General features: G+C 47.9%; 1 protein-coding gene across 2 annotated transcripts in view; it reads right to left on the bottom strand.

Annotated features, from left to right (window-relative positions):
- The window catches only part of aqr (aquarius intron-binding spliceosomal factor), a 120,231-nt gene that overhangs the window by 75,107 nt on the left and 27,624 nt on the right, over positions 1-17,500 (bottom strand). For both annotated transcript variants that reach the window (XM_076295580.1, XM_076295581.1), the window contains 5 exons: positions 13,062-13,229; positions 5,637-5,806; positions 2,651-2,892; positions 2,362-2,532; positions 154-223 (listed from right to left, as the gene is read on the bottom strand). In XM_076295580.1, coding sequence (XP_076151695.1) covers positions 154-223; positions 2,362-2,532; positions 2,651-2,892; positions 5,637-5,806; positions 13,062-13,229 — 821 coding nt within the window. The remainder of the gene's footprint in view (positions 1-153; positions 224-2,361; positions 2,533-2,650; positions 2,893-5,636; positions 5,807-13,061; positions 13,230-17,500) is intronic.

Here is a 17,500-nt window from a genome sequence, read left to right as displayed (position 1 = left end):
ACATTAACAACTCAAAGACTGAACTGAAGAGTGGGGATTTAGCACTGGTATGGCAGCAGAGAGTGCCTACATATATATCTGTGCTTTCTTACATATATATCTGTGTGTGTGTGTGTGTGTGTGTGTGTGTGTGTGTGTGTGTGTGTGTCTTACCATGGTGAGTCCAGGCTGCATGCCGGCTCGGATGGCCTCGATCTGTGTGGGTGTGAAGGGGATGGTGTTCCTATAAACGCACAGCAAAGCGGCCATTAATATTTACAAAGCCCGATAAACACACACCGTTTAACACACCCGGCCCGAACAACCAGGCCCCCACCATCAACGCCACGCACGGGCTGTCAGCTTTAATCCCCCCCCCGCCAGGAAAGACCCCTCTGGGCGTATTAATGAACTTCCACATCAAAGGGCATCAGAGGAGTCCAGTTCAAAGGTTTTCGGAGAGGAATCTGGTTGAATTACAGTGTTGTCTGACTAGAACAAGTTGATTGTCGGACTGTTGGGGCTGTTGGAGCGTTTAATCTAAGAAGCAGACCACATGAAGCGTGCGAGCTGTGGAGCTTTGGAGTTTTGGAGCGGGGAGTGAGAAGCAGATGAGATAAGGTTGGCGAGCTTTGGAGTTTTGGAGCGGGAAGTGAGAAGCAGACGAGGTGAAGCGTGCGAGCTGTGGAGCGGGAAGTGAGGATGACGAGACTAAGCGCTGGACAAAAACAACATTTTGTAGTCGGGGGGCGGACACTTCTGAAGGGTGGAGGGGTGTAAACAGGTTTAAGGAGAATGTGTGTGTGTGTGTGTGTGTGTGTGTGTGTGTGTGTGTGTGTTTTGACACAATAGATTCAGCTCCTGTGGGTCAACTTTAGATGTGCCCTCCAGACAGCCTCCACCCCCCACCACAAACCAAAATACCCCCTCACCTGAGGGCTACATACTTATGTAAGCATGTTAAACCATGTGTGTGATTTTGTGTGTGCGCATGCAAGTGTTTGGTAGGCAACAAAAGGCAGGTGGTTGACTCTGTGCCTATGGCGATAGTGGAGTGTGATGGAAACTGACGAGGGGTATTGTGTGTGTGTGTGTGTGTGTGTGTGTGTGTGTGTGTTTGCTGTGTGTGTGTTTGCTGTGTGTACACATGTGCATGTTTATGTGTGTGTGTGTTTGGGAGAGCCATAGAGCTGAACCTGAGACAAACTTTGTGTTTGTAAACACAGACCTCACGAAAGATTGACCTCCAACCTTTCTCATTTTTGGGCTAGGGATACGCCTGCTTTCGGGACTGATCAGGGTTATGGAGGTCATTTTTGGGCTAGGGATACGCCTGCTTTCGGGACTGATCAGGGTTATGGAGGTCGTTTTTGGGCTAGGGATACGCCTGCTTTCGGGACTGATCAGGGTTATGGGGGTCATGTCTTGGGCTAGGGATACGCCTGCTTTCGGGACTGATCGGGTGCCCACTGGACTCAAGTATGGGGTCAGTTACTGGGGAGCAAATGTTCAGCTTTTGGAGCTCACATCTACTCTAGTTAAATGAGGACTGATGAGTACTGAGCTAGTTCAACTGAGCATGATGGGGCTTACCATTAACATTTGGTTTGGTTGTTGTAGGGGTATGGTGCTTACCGTTTGGGCTGGTTATAGGGGCATGATGGTGCTTACCGTTTGGGCTGGTTATAGGGGCATGATGGTGCTTACCGTTTGGGCTGGTTATAGGGGCATGATGATTACCGTTTGGGCTGGTTATAGGGGCATGATGATTACCATTTGGGCTGGTTATAGGGGCATGATGCTAACCGTTTGGGCTGGTTATAGGGGCATGATGATTACCGTTTGGGCTGGTTATAGGGGCATGATGCTAACCGTTTGGGCTGGTTATAGGGGCATGATGGTGCTTACCGTTTGGGCTGGTTATAGGGGCATGATGGTAACCGTTTGGGCTGGTTATAGGGGCATGATGATGATTACCGTTTGGGCTGGTTATAGGGGCATGATGATTACCGTTTGGGCTGGTTATAGGGGCATGATGCTAACCGTTTGGGCTGGTTATAGGGGCATGATGATTACCGTTTGGGCTGGTTATAGGGGCATGATGATTACCGTTTGGGATGGTTAAAGGGGCATGATGATCACCGTTTGGGCTGGTTATAGGGGCATGATGATTACCGTTTGGGCTGGTTATAGGGGCATGATGATTACCGTTTGGGATGGTTATAGGGGCATGATGGTGCTTACCGTTTGGGCTGGTTATAGGGGCATGATGCTAACCGTTTGGGCTGGTTATAGGGGCATGATGCTAACCGTTTGGGCTGGTTATAGGGGCATGATGGTGCTTACCGTTTGGGCTGGTTATAGGGGCATGATGGTGCTTACCGTTTGGGCTGGTTATAGGGGTAAGGTCCACGGTTGGGGATGACATGAGGTTCCACCAGCAGAGTCTGATCTTCGTCCTTCCCCCGCTCCTCTTCCTCACTCTCATCCTGATCTGCCTTCCTCTTCTTCCCCTTCACTTCCTGTGACCTCTTGCTTTCCGGGAACGTGATTCTAAACAGGGAAAGAGATCACAGATGGGAGTTAAGCCAAGGAACCTGTTATTTCTGTTGGTGATGTGTGTGAAGAACTGCACCATCCCTCATCCCATCCTGACATTTGGCCAACTGACCTGAAGGGCGGAACCTGAAGAGCTGGGTCATCCACCGTGACCTTGACCTGGTGTTCAGGGAAACAGGCTTTGAGGTGGTCCAGGGACAGGAAGGTGTCATTGAAGTCTAGCGTGGGGATCTGATTGGGCATCTTGGAGTAGTGGGCGCTGCCTTGGTCGCCGTAACCAAGGATGATGTCATGGAGCCAGTCAGGGACAACGCACTCGGTGTTCATCAGGTTCCGTATGGTCTCCAGCACAGCCTGTTCCACAAACAGAACACCATAAGATTCTGAGGCAGAACACAACGAGATTCCGAGACGGAACCAAGTAACCAAGACAAACAATCACGACATTCCACAAAGTTCCAACAGGCACAGCCAGTACACAGACCGACATGACATCACCTCCAAATCCCCTCATCAGGGGAAACTAATCCTTTCCATCTCTTCACTGATGATGTTGGGCAAAGAGCCTTTGAATACTTCAGAGAGATATATGAGCAAACCCTTCTTTTTTTGTTGCTCTTTTGAATGTTTTTAATGAGCATTCTGATTAATAACTACTGCACTTATGAGATTTTGCGTCAATACAGCAGACAACATGACTATGATGAATTCTGAATTATCTTAAAGCTTCATGCTAAACTGCATTGCAGGAACAAACCATTGTACTCTTACTTACACTATTACTAATTACAAACCCTCTTACTCTTACTTATACTATAAGATAATATAACTATTAATTTGATGGTTTTATGCACAGCATCTTCAACAAATGTTCTTGAAACGTACTAGTGGGCCATTGTTAGGTACTAGTGGCCCATTGTTACGTGCTAGTGGGCCATTGTTACGTGCTAGTGGGCCATTGTTACGTGCTAGTGGGCCATTGTTATTCACTCTTCTTGTGGGATGAGGAGCTGTAGCTGCCTGGTTGACTGGTGCTAATAAGGTAGAGAGGGAGAGCACTTCAACAAGATTTCCTCCCAAAGGAGCGGCAGTCTGAAGTGGCCGTCAAATTTTAATTTGGAGCCGACGCAGCTTGATAACCCCAGAAGTTAATAAGCAGCCGACCGCCACGTCTGACCGAGATAAGGCACGTCACGTCGCCACGGAGATGGCAGGAAACTCCGATTCCAGCACCTGCGTGGTGCTTCAAGACAAGAAAAGACTAACTATATAAATAAATAAATAAATAAATAAAAACGCTCTGGTTTTGAGGATCTGTCCACCTCCATCACAGCATCATGAGGATCTCCCTGGGGCATTATTATCAGAGATTCACCAGAGACCCAACCCCTACTCAGCTGCACACACACACACACACACACACACACACACACACACACGCACACACACACATGCGAGCCTGTCTGCTATTAATAAAAAGGCTTCTCTGCTTATTTTAGACCAGGAGCCTTTGATCATCACCCCATCTTCAGGGATGGGCAGAAACGTGCATAGCAACATTGATGCAGAAACCTCTCACACACACACACGCACGCACGCACACACTAATGCTGAAACCTCTCTTTGCTGACTGTTCAGAGTTTTAAACAGAAAGCGCCTCGTCAAGAACATTCTGGATATTACCCCCTCCGAGTGACTCCACATAGAAGGAGTCTAGTCAAGAACTACAGAGAGAGAGAGAGAGAGAGAGAGAGAGAACAAGTGAGAGAGAGTGTGTAAGAGAGCGAAAGAGAGAGAGAGAATATATAAATCAGCCTAAAAGACAGGACAAGGACAGCAGAGTGCAACCTGATCTGAATGTGTGAGTGTGTGTGTGTGTGTGTGTGTGTGTGTGTGTGTGTGTGTGTGTGTGTGTGTGTGTGGAGAGGTCAGTTCTTAAAGAGTGCAACCAGATCCGGTCATGCAGGCAGGTTCTGCTTATCTCAGTGAGAGAAATGTCTATGTGTGTGAGTGTTCAACAACTGTGCATCTCTTTCTGTGTGTGTGCGTGTGTGTGTGTATATATGTGTGTGTCTATGGGTAGCATCACAGCAGTGCAAGGTCACTCTGTGTGTGTCTGAGCCCTTTCAGCACAAGGTCGCTCAGAGGAGCACTTTGCTTGTGTGTGTGTGTGTGTGTGTGTGTGTGTGTTTTAGGGCGGGTGGAGGTGATGGCATCGGGAGCCTTGAGCTTGTGGTAATTCCCCTCAACAGCTCCCAGTCTCCTCTGAGCCACTCATGATTGATCACTCAAAGTGTGTGTGTGTGTGTAGTGTGTGTAGTGTGTGTGTAGTGTGTGTGTGTGTGTGTGTGTGTGTGTGTGTGTGTGTGTGTGTGTGTGTGTAGTGTGTGTGTAGTGTGTGTGTAGTGTGTGTGTGTGTAGTGTGTGTGTAGTGTGTGTGTAGTGTGTGTGTGTAGTGTGTAGTGTGTGTGTGTAGTGTGTGTGTGTGTGTGTGTGTAGTGTGTGTGTGTGTGTGTGTAGTGTGTGTGTAGTGTGTGTGTAGTGTGTGTGTGTAGTGTGTGTGTGTGTGTGTGTGTGTGTGTGTGTGTGTGTGTAGTGTGTGTGTAGTGTGTGTGTGTAGTGTGTAGTGTGTGTGTGTAGTGTGTGTGTGTGTGTGTGTGTGTGTGTGTGTGTGTAGTGTGTGTGTGTAGTGTGTGTGTGTAGTGTGTGTAGTGTGTGTGTGTGTGTGTGTAGTGTGTGTGTGTAGTGTGTGTGTGTGTGTGTAGTGTGTGTGTGTGTGTGTGTGTGTGTGTAGTGTGTGTGTGTAGTGTGTGTGTGTAGTGTGTAGTGTGTGTGTGTGTGTAGTGTGTGTGTAGTGTGTAGTGTGTGTGTGTGTGTGTGTAGTGTGTGTGTGTAGTGTGTGTGTAGTGTGTGTGTGTGTAGTGTGTGTAGTGTGTGTGTGTGTGTGTGTGTGTGTGTGTGTGTGTGTGTGTGTGTGTGTGTGTGTGTGTGTGTGTGTGTGTGTGTGTGTGTGTGCCCCCGCCCCCTTCCTAAGACAGGGAGCACATGCAGGATGTTTGGGGTGAAGAGGATCATGGGAAATGGCCTCCTGCTCCAACCTTGAAGTTGTTCTCCTTGGGCTTGCGCCGCATGATGATGTTGAAGGTCTCGTACGGGTCCTCCGACCCAGTCTGGATGCTGTGGGTCATATCCTGCTGGTACTGGTTTGGGTCCAGCCAAACACGGAACGTTCTGGTGTCTCCCCTCAGCTTGGGCTTCGGGTCCGGACCTGAACATAAACACCAGAACCAACCGGGTAATCAGAACCTTACACCACCGCATGGTTGAATTTCACACAGTCATGCGTTCTATAGAACGTGTAATAACTAGGTTATTTGCACACATATGAAGTAGCTCCAGTTTTTTGGCTGTATTACACTTGTGTATTAGTTTGCCGAACTCGTTGTGAAGTTTAAATGAACTGTTACATTGCTTTAGAGCTTAAAATAGACGTTTAGAACATACCAACATTGTAGCATATGACAGAGGTGGCTTTTAGCTAATTACACGGCAGTAGGCTAAGTAAAATAGCGATGTTTCAAAGCTAAGGTTCATCAGAATCCTGGGATATGCCCGCTTGACAACGGGAGAGATGGAACTAAAGACCATCCATTTAGAACTAGTAACGGCAGTTTGTCCTGCAAGTTGAGAAATGAGTTGATATGTGGCAGAAAGAAGTAGTTCTACAAACAAGACAGTTTTAGCGATTAAAACGTTTAAATAAAACAGCAAATGAACACAACGCGAGTGGCAACCGTGGGATAAGCGGGATAAGGGACTCCACGGCGTTCTGTTCACAGACAGAAATGCACTTACAGGTGTAACTGCCCTCCACAAACGCGTCCGGCCTTTTTACCAGCTCCAACGTACATTTCTTTCTGTGAACCGAACGGCGTGTCGTCTATTATCCCTTACATATCCTCATCATATCCACATCATATCAGCAGTGACGATGGCAACACACAACAGCTCAACACACGTCTACTCCTGCTCTGGGCTGAGGCTCAACAGTGGCCTGAACGTGACTGTGGCCGTGGCACGACTGGCTGGGGCACCAGCACCGTACGCCGGCGACCCGGGTTCGATTCCCGCCTCATGGTCCTTTCCAGATCCCACCCCGACTCTCTCTCTCCCACTCGCTTCCTGTCATTCTCCACTGTCCTGTCATTAAAGGAACCGTATGTAAGATTGTGGCCAAAACTGGTACTACAATCACTTTCAAATTACTGTAGATCGGTGTATCCCCTCCCCCTCCCCCCTGATTGGCAGAGCTGGCAACCCAGATGCCGAAACACTATTGACTTTGTGATTAGTAGATAGGTGGAGGGTGGCGCATCAGGCCAAAACACAACATGACAACATCAACATCAGTTGAGGGCTGCAACTTCACTTTTTAAATGACAATATCCTGGCCGGACTACTGTTGTCAGTGATAGAAGTATTTGAAATGAACATGATTTCTTAATGTCTAGTGACATATCAGGGCCATTTTATGATTAATTGAAATACATTTCTTACATAGGGTTCCTTTAAAGGCATAAAAAAGGCCAAAAAATATACAGTGGCCAAGTGAGCTGGAACAAATTGCTTAAATCTTATGAGGGAATGTGTGAGCAGCCCTGCAGAGGGGATGTGTGTGTGAGCCCTGCTGATGGGATGTGTGTGTGAGCCCTGCTGATGGGATGTGTGTGTGAGCCCTGCTGATGGGATGTGTGTGTGAGCCCCACGGAGGGCGGGTCCTCCCAGTGGACGCGTGGGACGGCCGCTCAGCTCACTTCTGTGAGGGACTATCTGTGATCATTTATTTAGAGACGGGGGAATAGTCTAGTGGTAAGATCAGGGAGAAGCTGCAGGCAGTGGGGTTCTGGAAAAGGAATGGGATGCGCAGACACACACACACACACACACACACACACACACACACACACACACACACACACACACACACAGACACAGACACAGACACACACACACACACTCAGAGTTGGTATTCAGAGCCACAGTCCTGTGGCAATCCTAGGAAAGCAGCCAAAACATGTTAAGCCCACCCGAGTCCTAACTCCAGATTAATGACACCCACTGTAGGATTCACACCTGTAACCGCACACACACGCACACACACTTGAATTTCCCCTGGGGATCAATAAAGTATCTATCTAGCTACACGCACACGCACACACACACACACACACACACACAGGGGTTTTAGTGTGACTCCCATAGAGGGGATTGGCCTTTCCTAAAGATTTAGTAGGAATGCGCCACACGGTTCTTCTCTGGGCCCTGCGTGTGTATGTGGGTGAAACCCTACTCTTGCGAGGTCACCCACGGTCCACAGATGCCCCTTTTAAACCCCACTTCGCCATCCCGACCAGTCATGTGCCAACCTAAATCCACCCCCTCATCCATCTTATGCCACCCCAAATCCACTACCCACCACACACACAGCTCCAAATCCACTACCCACACACACACACACACACACACACAAACACACACACCTCCAAATCCAGTGTGTAGGTCAGGGACCCAGAGCCACACCAGAGGTGTGTGTGTGGGAGAAGGAGGGTGGCAAATGTTGGCGTAATCCCCTGGTCGTTAGCGAGCCAGCCCAGGATGGCATGCGCTGCGATGGACATGACTGGACACTGGTCCTGCTGGACTTCTTTTTCAGCTGCCAGCACACACACACACACACACACACACACACACACACACGCAAACCCTAAGACATTAGTGTCATTTATACACCTGCTTGGTTGAATTTTCCACTGTCATGCATTCTTTAGAACGTGTAATAACTATAGGTTAAGTAGTTCCAGTTTTTTGGCCGTATCACACTTTTATATTAGTTCGCCGAACTCGTTGTGAAGTTTAAATGAACTGTCACATTGCACCAGAGCTGTAAAATACAGATGTTTAGAACATACTAACATTGTAGCATATGACGGAGGTGGCTTTTAGCTTATTACATGGCAGTAGGCTAAGTAAAATAGCGATGTTTCAAAGCTAAGGTTCATCAGAATCCTGGGATACACCCGCTTAACAACGGGAGAGATGGAACTAAAGACCATCCTCCTTTAAAGGTGTACTATGCAGGTTTAGGTATTTTTGGCGAGTTTAGAGCTCCCTCTAGAGTTGCGATGTATTTATATATTACTCTGCTATTGTAAATAGCAAACTTCTCGCGATTTATCCCCCTGTACACAATGCAAATGTTTTTGTTGTAGAGGTGAAGGATTAACAACAGGCAAAAACTATCTCCAAAGAACTATATCTACTGACAAGGTGATGTTTCAGATTGTCGTGAGTTTTGGCAGGGCGCCACTCTTGGAAGTTGCATGGCTGGTTTTCTCGATAGGGAATCGCTACGTCTATGCTGTATAGCTATGCTAGGTGAACGATTCGCCTATTACAAGTTTGTTTACCATCAAATTGGCTTCATAAAGGTGAAAATCTTGCATAGTGTGCCTTTAACACAAACATTTCTCTCTTCTTCTGTAACACACACACACTTAATTGTAACACACACAGCCCTCTCCTCTCATTTATTATAACACACACACACTTGTGTAACTGTGTAACACACACATCTCTCTCCTCTCCTTTATTATAACACACACACACTTGTGTAATTGTGTAACACACACAGCCCTCTCCTCTCCTTTATGAGCACAGAGCCCAGAGCTTGAGGCCAGACAAGCCCTCCTTCAGAGAGGAGATGCAAGCTGAGGGGCTATTTATAAAACACATGATGAAATAGGTACCCTACTGTGTGTGTGTGTGTGTGTGTGTGTGTGTGTCTTAAAGAAGCTAGCTGTTATTCTCTCTCTCTCTCTCCCTCCCTCTCTTACACACACACACATAATACATTAAGATACCAAACCACTCACATATGCACACTGCAGACACAAGCACATAAACAAGATGCAATATAATCAAAACACACACGCGCACACACACACACAAACACATGTGCATGGACAAAGGAGGCACCATCCCATAAAATCATTAACACACACTCACACCAACACACACACATTCAGGCTGGTGGTCTCCTAATTGGAAGTGGTCTGACTGCACTGGTGAGACAGAATGAGGGTGATTACTCTGACACACCATTACTCTGGTAGAAGTGCGTTGTCTGCAAATTCAACTCCCCAACACACACACACACACACACACACACACACACACACACACACACACACACACACACACACACACACACACACACACACACACACACACACACACACACACACACACACACACACACACACACACACACACACACACACACACACACACACACACACACACACACACACACACACGCGCACGCACACACACAGTATAAACACACCAAAAAAACAAACATGCAGACCTTCCACACTAAGTGAAAAAAATGAAACACAACGTTTGCCAAACACAAACACAAACATAAATTGATGGAATGTGATGTCTACAATTCCGTTTGTTTGTTTGTTTGAATCTGATTTGTTGAGGTAAACAAACAGCAGGAGAGGGTGAAGATGAAGGGAGCCCTGGCAGCCTGCAAGGCCTGCTGCAGGGGCTACATCTGACCAAGCTGATCACCTCTATTGATCTGAGCAGTATTGATCGACAGGAGGACTGGGGGGCCACATCCTTCCTGCCTGCCTACAGTCTCACTCCACTCACGATGTCACATCCTTCCTGCTTGCCTACAGTCTCACCTAGCGTTCATGGGCATCGGAAAAACCTTTTTCACAGTGAAAACGCCATCATTCCGCATCATTCACGTCAGGTAATGTGTGAGTCAGAGGTCGGAAACGGGGGCTAGATTTTACTAACAGAGTTGCCCAGTTAGTCACGTTGTAGATAGATAGATAGATAGATATACTTTATTGATCCCTAGGGGAAATTCAAGTTGTAGTTCGTTTGTAGTCCATGTGGCCTTTCATGTCCAACAGTTTAAATGTGAACTTGGGAATTTGCCATTTTTGTCACTTGAAAGCTGCATATCTTTCTTTCACGAGCATCTTACACTATATTTTCAGCAAACACAGTTGTTTATTTAGGATTAGTGAGCCTATGTTTTTGTTGTGGTATCCGTGTTTGTCACACATTCCGACGGCGAAGCACATGATCACTCGCTGTGGGAAAAAAAGTGATCACCTGTCATTCCCAGGTGCCATGATGTCACTTCCTCAGGAGACGGTATTCCTGCTCCATAGAGGAGAGCACGAGGCATCACTCAAGCATCACACACACATGCCAGACTACCATGAGATCCTTGATTTCTGTTCCGTTTCAACCCTCTCTGGTAAAGCAGGCATCACACACACATGCCAGACTACCATGAGATCCTTGATTTCTGTTCCGTTTCAACCCTCTCTGGTAAAGCAGGCATCACACACACATGCCAGACTACCATGAGATCCTTGATTTCTGTTCCGTTTCAACCCTCTCTGGTAAAGCAGGCATCACACACACATGCCAGACTACCATGAGATCCTTGATTTCTGTTCCGTTTCAACCCTCTCTGGTAAAGCAGGCATCACACACACATGCCAGACTACCATGAGATCCTTGATTTCTGTTCCGTTTCAACCCTCTCTGGTAAAGCAGGCATCACACACACATGCCAGACTACCATGAGATCCTTGATTTCTGTTCCGTTTCAACCCTCTCTGGTAAAGCAGGCATCACACACACATGCCAGACTACCATGAGATCCTTGATTTCTGTTCCGTGAGATCCTTGATTTCTGTTCCGTTTCAACCCTCTCTGGTAAAATTTCACTAACTCAAGATTCTGATAACATCCTAGCAACACCCTGGATACCGTCTCCTAGCAACATCCTGGATCTTAAGGTGAAATTTCACCATGTGATGGGTTTTCCGAGATCCCATCACATGTCAATAACGTGAAACTGGAAATGGTCGTCACTAATGACACACGCCACATGTAGGTAGAGACATTTTACTACTTAAAGCTGCAGTTGGCAAGATTTTTTTGATCATATTCACTGAAACCGACACTATGCTCCGACAGAACAACATAAATTAGCCGGTTTTAGAAAAAAACCTGCACTTCTACCTCCACCTAGAGCCTGTTATTTTTTTTTGCAAAAATCCACAGCTCCCGGTTCTTCTGGTCCAATCAGAGCAGGGCTGTGTAAGATCTGACTGTCAATCACAGTCTGGTGCAGTCTGGTGTGCACTGACGAGCACAAACTCGATGAGAGGGTGCTCGGTGGTAGTGGGGGAGGGGCATGAGAGTTATACAACATTAAAAACAACATTAACATTAAACATTTTCCCTCAATCTGTCAGACTTGCCAACTGCAGCTTTAATTTTTTTGGTGAGACTCTGTGGGTTTAAAGACTGAATTCGGTCTGCAGCGTTCAGACCAACATGCAACATTCAGATTTCACATAGTCTCAGCGTGGACATCAGTGCGGAAATGGTACTCAGGCAACACAGTCTACAGAGCCTGCTCACATCACACACCAACAGTCTACAGAGCCTGCTCACACCACCAGTCTACAGTGTCTGCTCACATCACACACCAACAGTCTACAGAGCCTGCTCACATCACACACCAACAGTCTACAGAGCCTGCTCACACCACCAGTCTACAGTGTCTGCTCACATCATACACCAACAGTCTGCTCACATCATACACCAACAGTCTGCTCACATCATACACCAACAGTCTGCTCACATCACACACCAACAGTCTACAGAGCCTGCTCACATCACACACCAACAGTCTACAGTGTCTGCTCACATCATACACCAACAGTCTGCTCACATCATACACCAACAGTCTGCTCACATCACACACCAACAGTCTACAGTGTCTGCTCACATCATACACCAACAGTCTACAGCGTCTGCTCACATCACACACCAACAGTCTACAGAGTCTGCTCACATCACACACCAACAGTCTACAGTGTCTGCTCACATCATACACCAACAGTCTGCTCACATCACACACCAACAGTCTACAGAGCCTGCTCACACCACCAGTCTACAGTGTCTGCTCACATCACACACCAACAGTCTACAGAGTCTGCTCACATCACACACCAACAGTCTACAGAGCCTGCTCACACCACCAGTCTACAGTGTCTGCTCACATCATACACCAACAGTCTGCTCACATCATACACCAACAGTCTGCTCACATCATACACCAACAGTCTGCTCACATCACACACCAACAGTCTACAGAGCCTGCTCACATCACACACCAACAGTCTACAGTGTCTGCTCACATCATACACCAACAGTCTGCTCACATCATACACCAACAGTCTGCTCACATCACACACCAACAGTCTACAGAGCCTGCTCACATCACACACCAACAGTCTACAGAGCCTGCTCACATCACACACCAACAGTCTACAGTGTCTGCTCACATCACACACCAACAGTCTACAGTGTCTGCTCACATCACACACCAACAGTCTACAGTGTCTGCTTACCTTCCTCGATGACGCGGCCCTTGTCGTCTAGCATGCCCTGCACCTCGCAGCCGCGCACATACACCAGGCCCACCTGGTCCACGAACGGCTGGCGCCGGTCGAAGCGTGTGCCGTACGGCAGCATGGGCCGCACCGTCACCAGGAAGCACACGTCGTGCTTACGCAGGCCTGAGGATGAGAAGAGATTAGGGAAGAGAGAGAGAGGAGGAGGAGAGGGGGAGAGAGAGAAAGGGAGACAGAGAGGGGGAGGAGAGAGGAGGGAGAGAATGGGGAGAGGGAGGAGGAGAGGGAGGAGAGAGGGAGGAGGAGAGGGAGGAGAAAAGAGAGAGAGAAGGAGGAAAGCAAGAGGAAGTAGGGGGAAAAGTAAAGGGATGGTAAGAGAGGATAGGAAAGTAGAAGAGGAGGAGAGGATAGGAAAGTAGAAGAGGAGGAGAGGAGGAGAGGAGGAAAGTAGAAGAGGAGAGGAGGAGAGGAGGAAAGTAGAAGAGGAGGAGAGGAGGAGAGGATAGGAAAGTAGAAGAGGAGGAGAGGAGGAGAGGAGGAAAGTAGAAGAGGAGGAGAGGAGGAGAGGAGGAGAAAAAAGAAAATAGGGTTACACCTTTGCTCAAGAAAAGTACCTTCCATTCAGCTGAAAAGCACAACTATAGTCCTGTCTCCCTTCAGCTGATAAGCACAACTATAGTCCTGTCTCCCTTCCTTGTTAAGGGTTCTTTAGAGAGGTGTTCAAGCAAGTTTCTGATTTCCCATCTCAGAACAACTTACTTTACCCTAGGCAGTCTGATTTCAAGACCGGCCATTCTACCAAAGCCCTTTTATCTGTGACTGAAGCACTGAAAGTAGCTAAAGCCTCTGCTCAGTCATCAGTATTAATTTTACTGCAGTCTGGTTGAAACGGTTGCCCTTCTCCTCTCTACGCTATTTGAGCCAGGAACTCCATAGGATGCATCCTACCTCAAAGAACATTCATTTAGTGTGTCTTAGCAAGAGCAAATATCAGTCTCATGATCTCACCACAGGTGTACCTCAGGGATCAGTACTTAGGACACTTCTATTTTCCATTTATACCAGCTCCTTAGGGGAGATAATTCGCTTTCACGAATTTGCCCATCACTGTATGCCGACGATACACAACTTCACCAGGGTCTCCCACCTGATGACCTGCATTTCTGCTGGGATTTCTGCTCGCCTCAGGGATATTTCCATCTGGAGGAACAACCAACACCTGCAGCTAGGGATGTAACGGTATGAAAATTTAACCTCACGCTCATAGTGACCAAAATGATCATGGTTTTCGGTATTATCGCGGTATAAAAAGACACAGAGTGGCTACATGAACACGTTTTGTGGCTTTTGAAATCAGGGGTAACCTTTACATTACATTACATTACATTACATTACATTACATTTGGCTGACGCATTTTTAGCCAAAGCGACTAACAACATGGTAAACAGTTTAAGTTTTAGAGCAATTCTCACAATATTAGGACAATTTCAAAAACATTAGAGTACAGTAAGAATAAGTGCATCAGTGAGTGCTGTTTTTAACAGTTACGTGTCAGTTTAAGACGGCTGGTGAGTGCTAGGATCAGCAAGACTTGTTGTAAGTGTTGCTATGAGAGGAGATGTTCTCTAAAGAGCTGGGTCTTCAGGAGTTTTTTAAAAATGGAGAGGGATGTCCCTGCCCTTGTAGGAACTGGCAGTGTGTTCCACCAGCGAGGAACAACAGATGAGAAAAGTTTGGATTGGCCTGAGCGTACCGGAGGTAGAGCTAGACGTCGTTCGTCTGAGGAGCGCAGCGGTCTGGAGGTAGCGTATGTCTGTATGAAGGCATTCAAGTAGGTGGGAGCAGAACCGGAGACTACTTTGTAGGCAAGCGTTAGAGCCTTGAATTTGATGCGGGCCGCCATAGGTAGCCAATGTAGCTGGATGAGTAGCGGGGTAACATGTGCCCTCTTGGGTTGGTTGTAGACCAGGCGCGCCGCCGCGTTCTGGATCATCTGAAGTGGTTTCACTGCGCAGGCTGGGAGACCTGTCAGGAGGGCGTTGCAGTAGTCGAGTCGTGAGATGACTATTGCCTGAACCAGAAGTTGGGTGGCATCTTGATTTAAGTAAGTCCTGATTTTCCGTATATTGTAGAGTGCGAAACGGCATGACCGGGCGACTGAGGCAACATGATCTGAGAAGTTTAGTTGGTTGTCGAGAACAACTCCTAGATTTCTTGCAGTCCTGGTAGGTGAAACAGACAGGGAGTCAAATTTGATGTTGATGTCGTGGTGTATGGTAGGTTTAGCTGGGAGGACCAGCAGTTCAGTCTTTGAGAGGTTCAGCTGGATGTGGTCTGCCTTCATCCATGTAGCTATGTCTGAGAGGCAATCTGAGATCCGTGCTGAAACCAAGGGGTCATCAGGTGGAAAGGACAGATAGAGCTGTGTGTCGTCTGCATAGCAGTGGTATGAGAAGCCATGCGAACGGATAATCTGTCCCAAGGAGGTGGTGTAGATAGCAAAGAGAAGGGGGCCCAGTACTGAGCCCTGGGGGACCCCTGTGGTGAGATGGTGAGGTGCAGATAGCTGACCAAGCCATGATACGTTAAACGAGCGTCCTGTGAGGTAGGATTCAAACCAGGAGAGAGCAGAACCGGAGATTCCCATGTTAGCGAGTATAGAGAGAAGGATGCGGTGATTAACCGTGTCAAAGGCAGCCGATAAGTCAAGCAGAATGAGTACTGATGACCGAGCGGTCGCCCTGGCTTCTTTTAAGGCTTCTGTTACAGACAGCAGAGCCGTTTTGGTAGAGTGGCCGCTTTTGAACCCAGACTGATTTGGATCCAGAAGGTTGTTCTGTGAAAGGAAGTCAGAGACCTGTTTGGAGACTGCTCGTTCAATGCCTTTGGATAAGAAAGGCAGGAGTGAGACAGGGCGGTAGTTCTCGACTTGAGCAGGGTTGAGAGAAGCTTTCTTAAGTAACGGTGTTACCCGGGCCATTTTGAACGCTGTTGGAAATGTGCCGGAGGTTAGCGAGGCATTGATCACGTGTGTGATAGCTGGCGCGATGGTCGGGCTGATGGACTGAAGTAGGCTCGTAGGTATAGGGTCCAGCGAGCATGTGGTAGGACGGCTGCATGTCAGGAGTCTAGATACCTCATTCTCGGAGAGAGGCGTGAATGCTGAAAAAGATGATCTAGCAGTCCCTAGAGGTTGTAGGAGTGCGGTATCTGAGTCCGATGCGTTGAGTGGGCATGTAGAGAATTGACTGCTGATTGCCACCACTTTGTTTGTAAAAAATGAGGCGAGGGTATCTGCAGTAAGGCTGGATGGAGGTGGAGGCATCTGAGGGTTGAGTAGCGATTTGAAGGTTGAAAAAAGTTTTCGAGTGTCTGTAGCACTGTTGATTTTGTCATTGTAGAAAGCCGTCTTAGCAGCAGTGATGCTGGCTGAGAAGGAGGCCAGGAGTGTCTGGTAGTTTTTGAGGTCATCAGTTAGTTTGGATTTGTGCCATTTCCTCTCCGCGGCTCTGAGTCTGGTGCGCTGCGATCGGAGGGTATCATTTAGCCATGGATGAGAGTGTTTGGATCGAGCTGGCCTTGTGGTAAGAGGGCACAACTCGTCTAGACACGAGCTCAGTGTGGAGCAGAGCGAGTCTGTGGCCTCATTAACCTCCAGAGAGGAGAAGGTGTTGAGTGGAGGTAGACCGGAGGCAACCACAGAGGAAAAGTGCGTTGGAGACAGGTTCCGGATGTTGCGGCGGAACGTGACCATCGGCTGAGGAGCCGGAGGCTGTTCTGTCAGGTTGACGTTGAACTGGATGAAGAAGTGGTCAGAAAGATGGAGAGGCGTCACCGTGAGGGTGTCTGTGCTGCAGTTCCGAGTGAAGATCAAGTCAAGCTCTTTGCCAGCTTTGTGTGTCGGTGGGCTTTGAACCAGTTTGAGGTCAAAGGAGTGGATCAGGGTCAAAAAGTCCGCTGAGCCTGGGGCATCTAAGTGGATGTTGATATCGCCGAGAAGAAGAAGCGGACAGTCATGCTCAGGGATGGAGGACAGCAGAGTGTCAAGTTCATTCAAAAAGTCGCCTAGTTGGCCTGGAGGGCGGTAGATGACCAGCACGTAGAGGTTTGCTGGGGCGATCACTGTGATGGCATGGAATTCGAATGAGACATATTTGTTTGAAGGCAGTAGCGGGGTGAATTTCCATTTGTTGGAGATCAGCAGGCCCGTCCCACCTCCTCGTCCAGATGGACGAGGGGTGTGGGATAGTGTAAGGTTAGTGGAGAGTGCAGCCGGGGTGGCAGTGTTCTCTGGTTTGATCCAAGTCTCAGTGAGAGCAAGGAGTTCCAACGAAAGGTGGTTGGCATAGCCAGCTATGAAGTCCGTTTTGTTGACTGCGGATTGACAGTTCCACAAGCCCATGGAGAAAGAGGTTTCTGTAGGTGAGGACCGTTT

The sequence above is a fragment of the Alosa pseudoharengus genome, unplaced genomic scaffold (assembly GCF_046254945.1).
Source record: "Alosa pseudoharengus isolate Yale_2024_CS ecotype anadromous, Long Island Sound unplaced genomic scaffold, YU_APseudo_1.1 YU_APseudo_1.1_scf_2, whole genome shotgun sequence".
In the NCBI taxonomy this organism is placed as follows: Eukaryota; Metazoa; Chordata; class Actinopteri; order Clupeiformes; family Clupeidae; genus Alosa; species Alosa pseudoharengus.
This window is presented reverse-complemented; position numbering and strand designations above follow the sequence as displayed.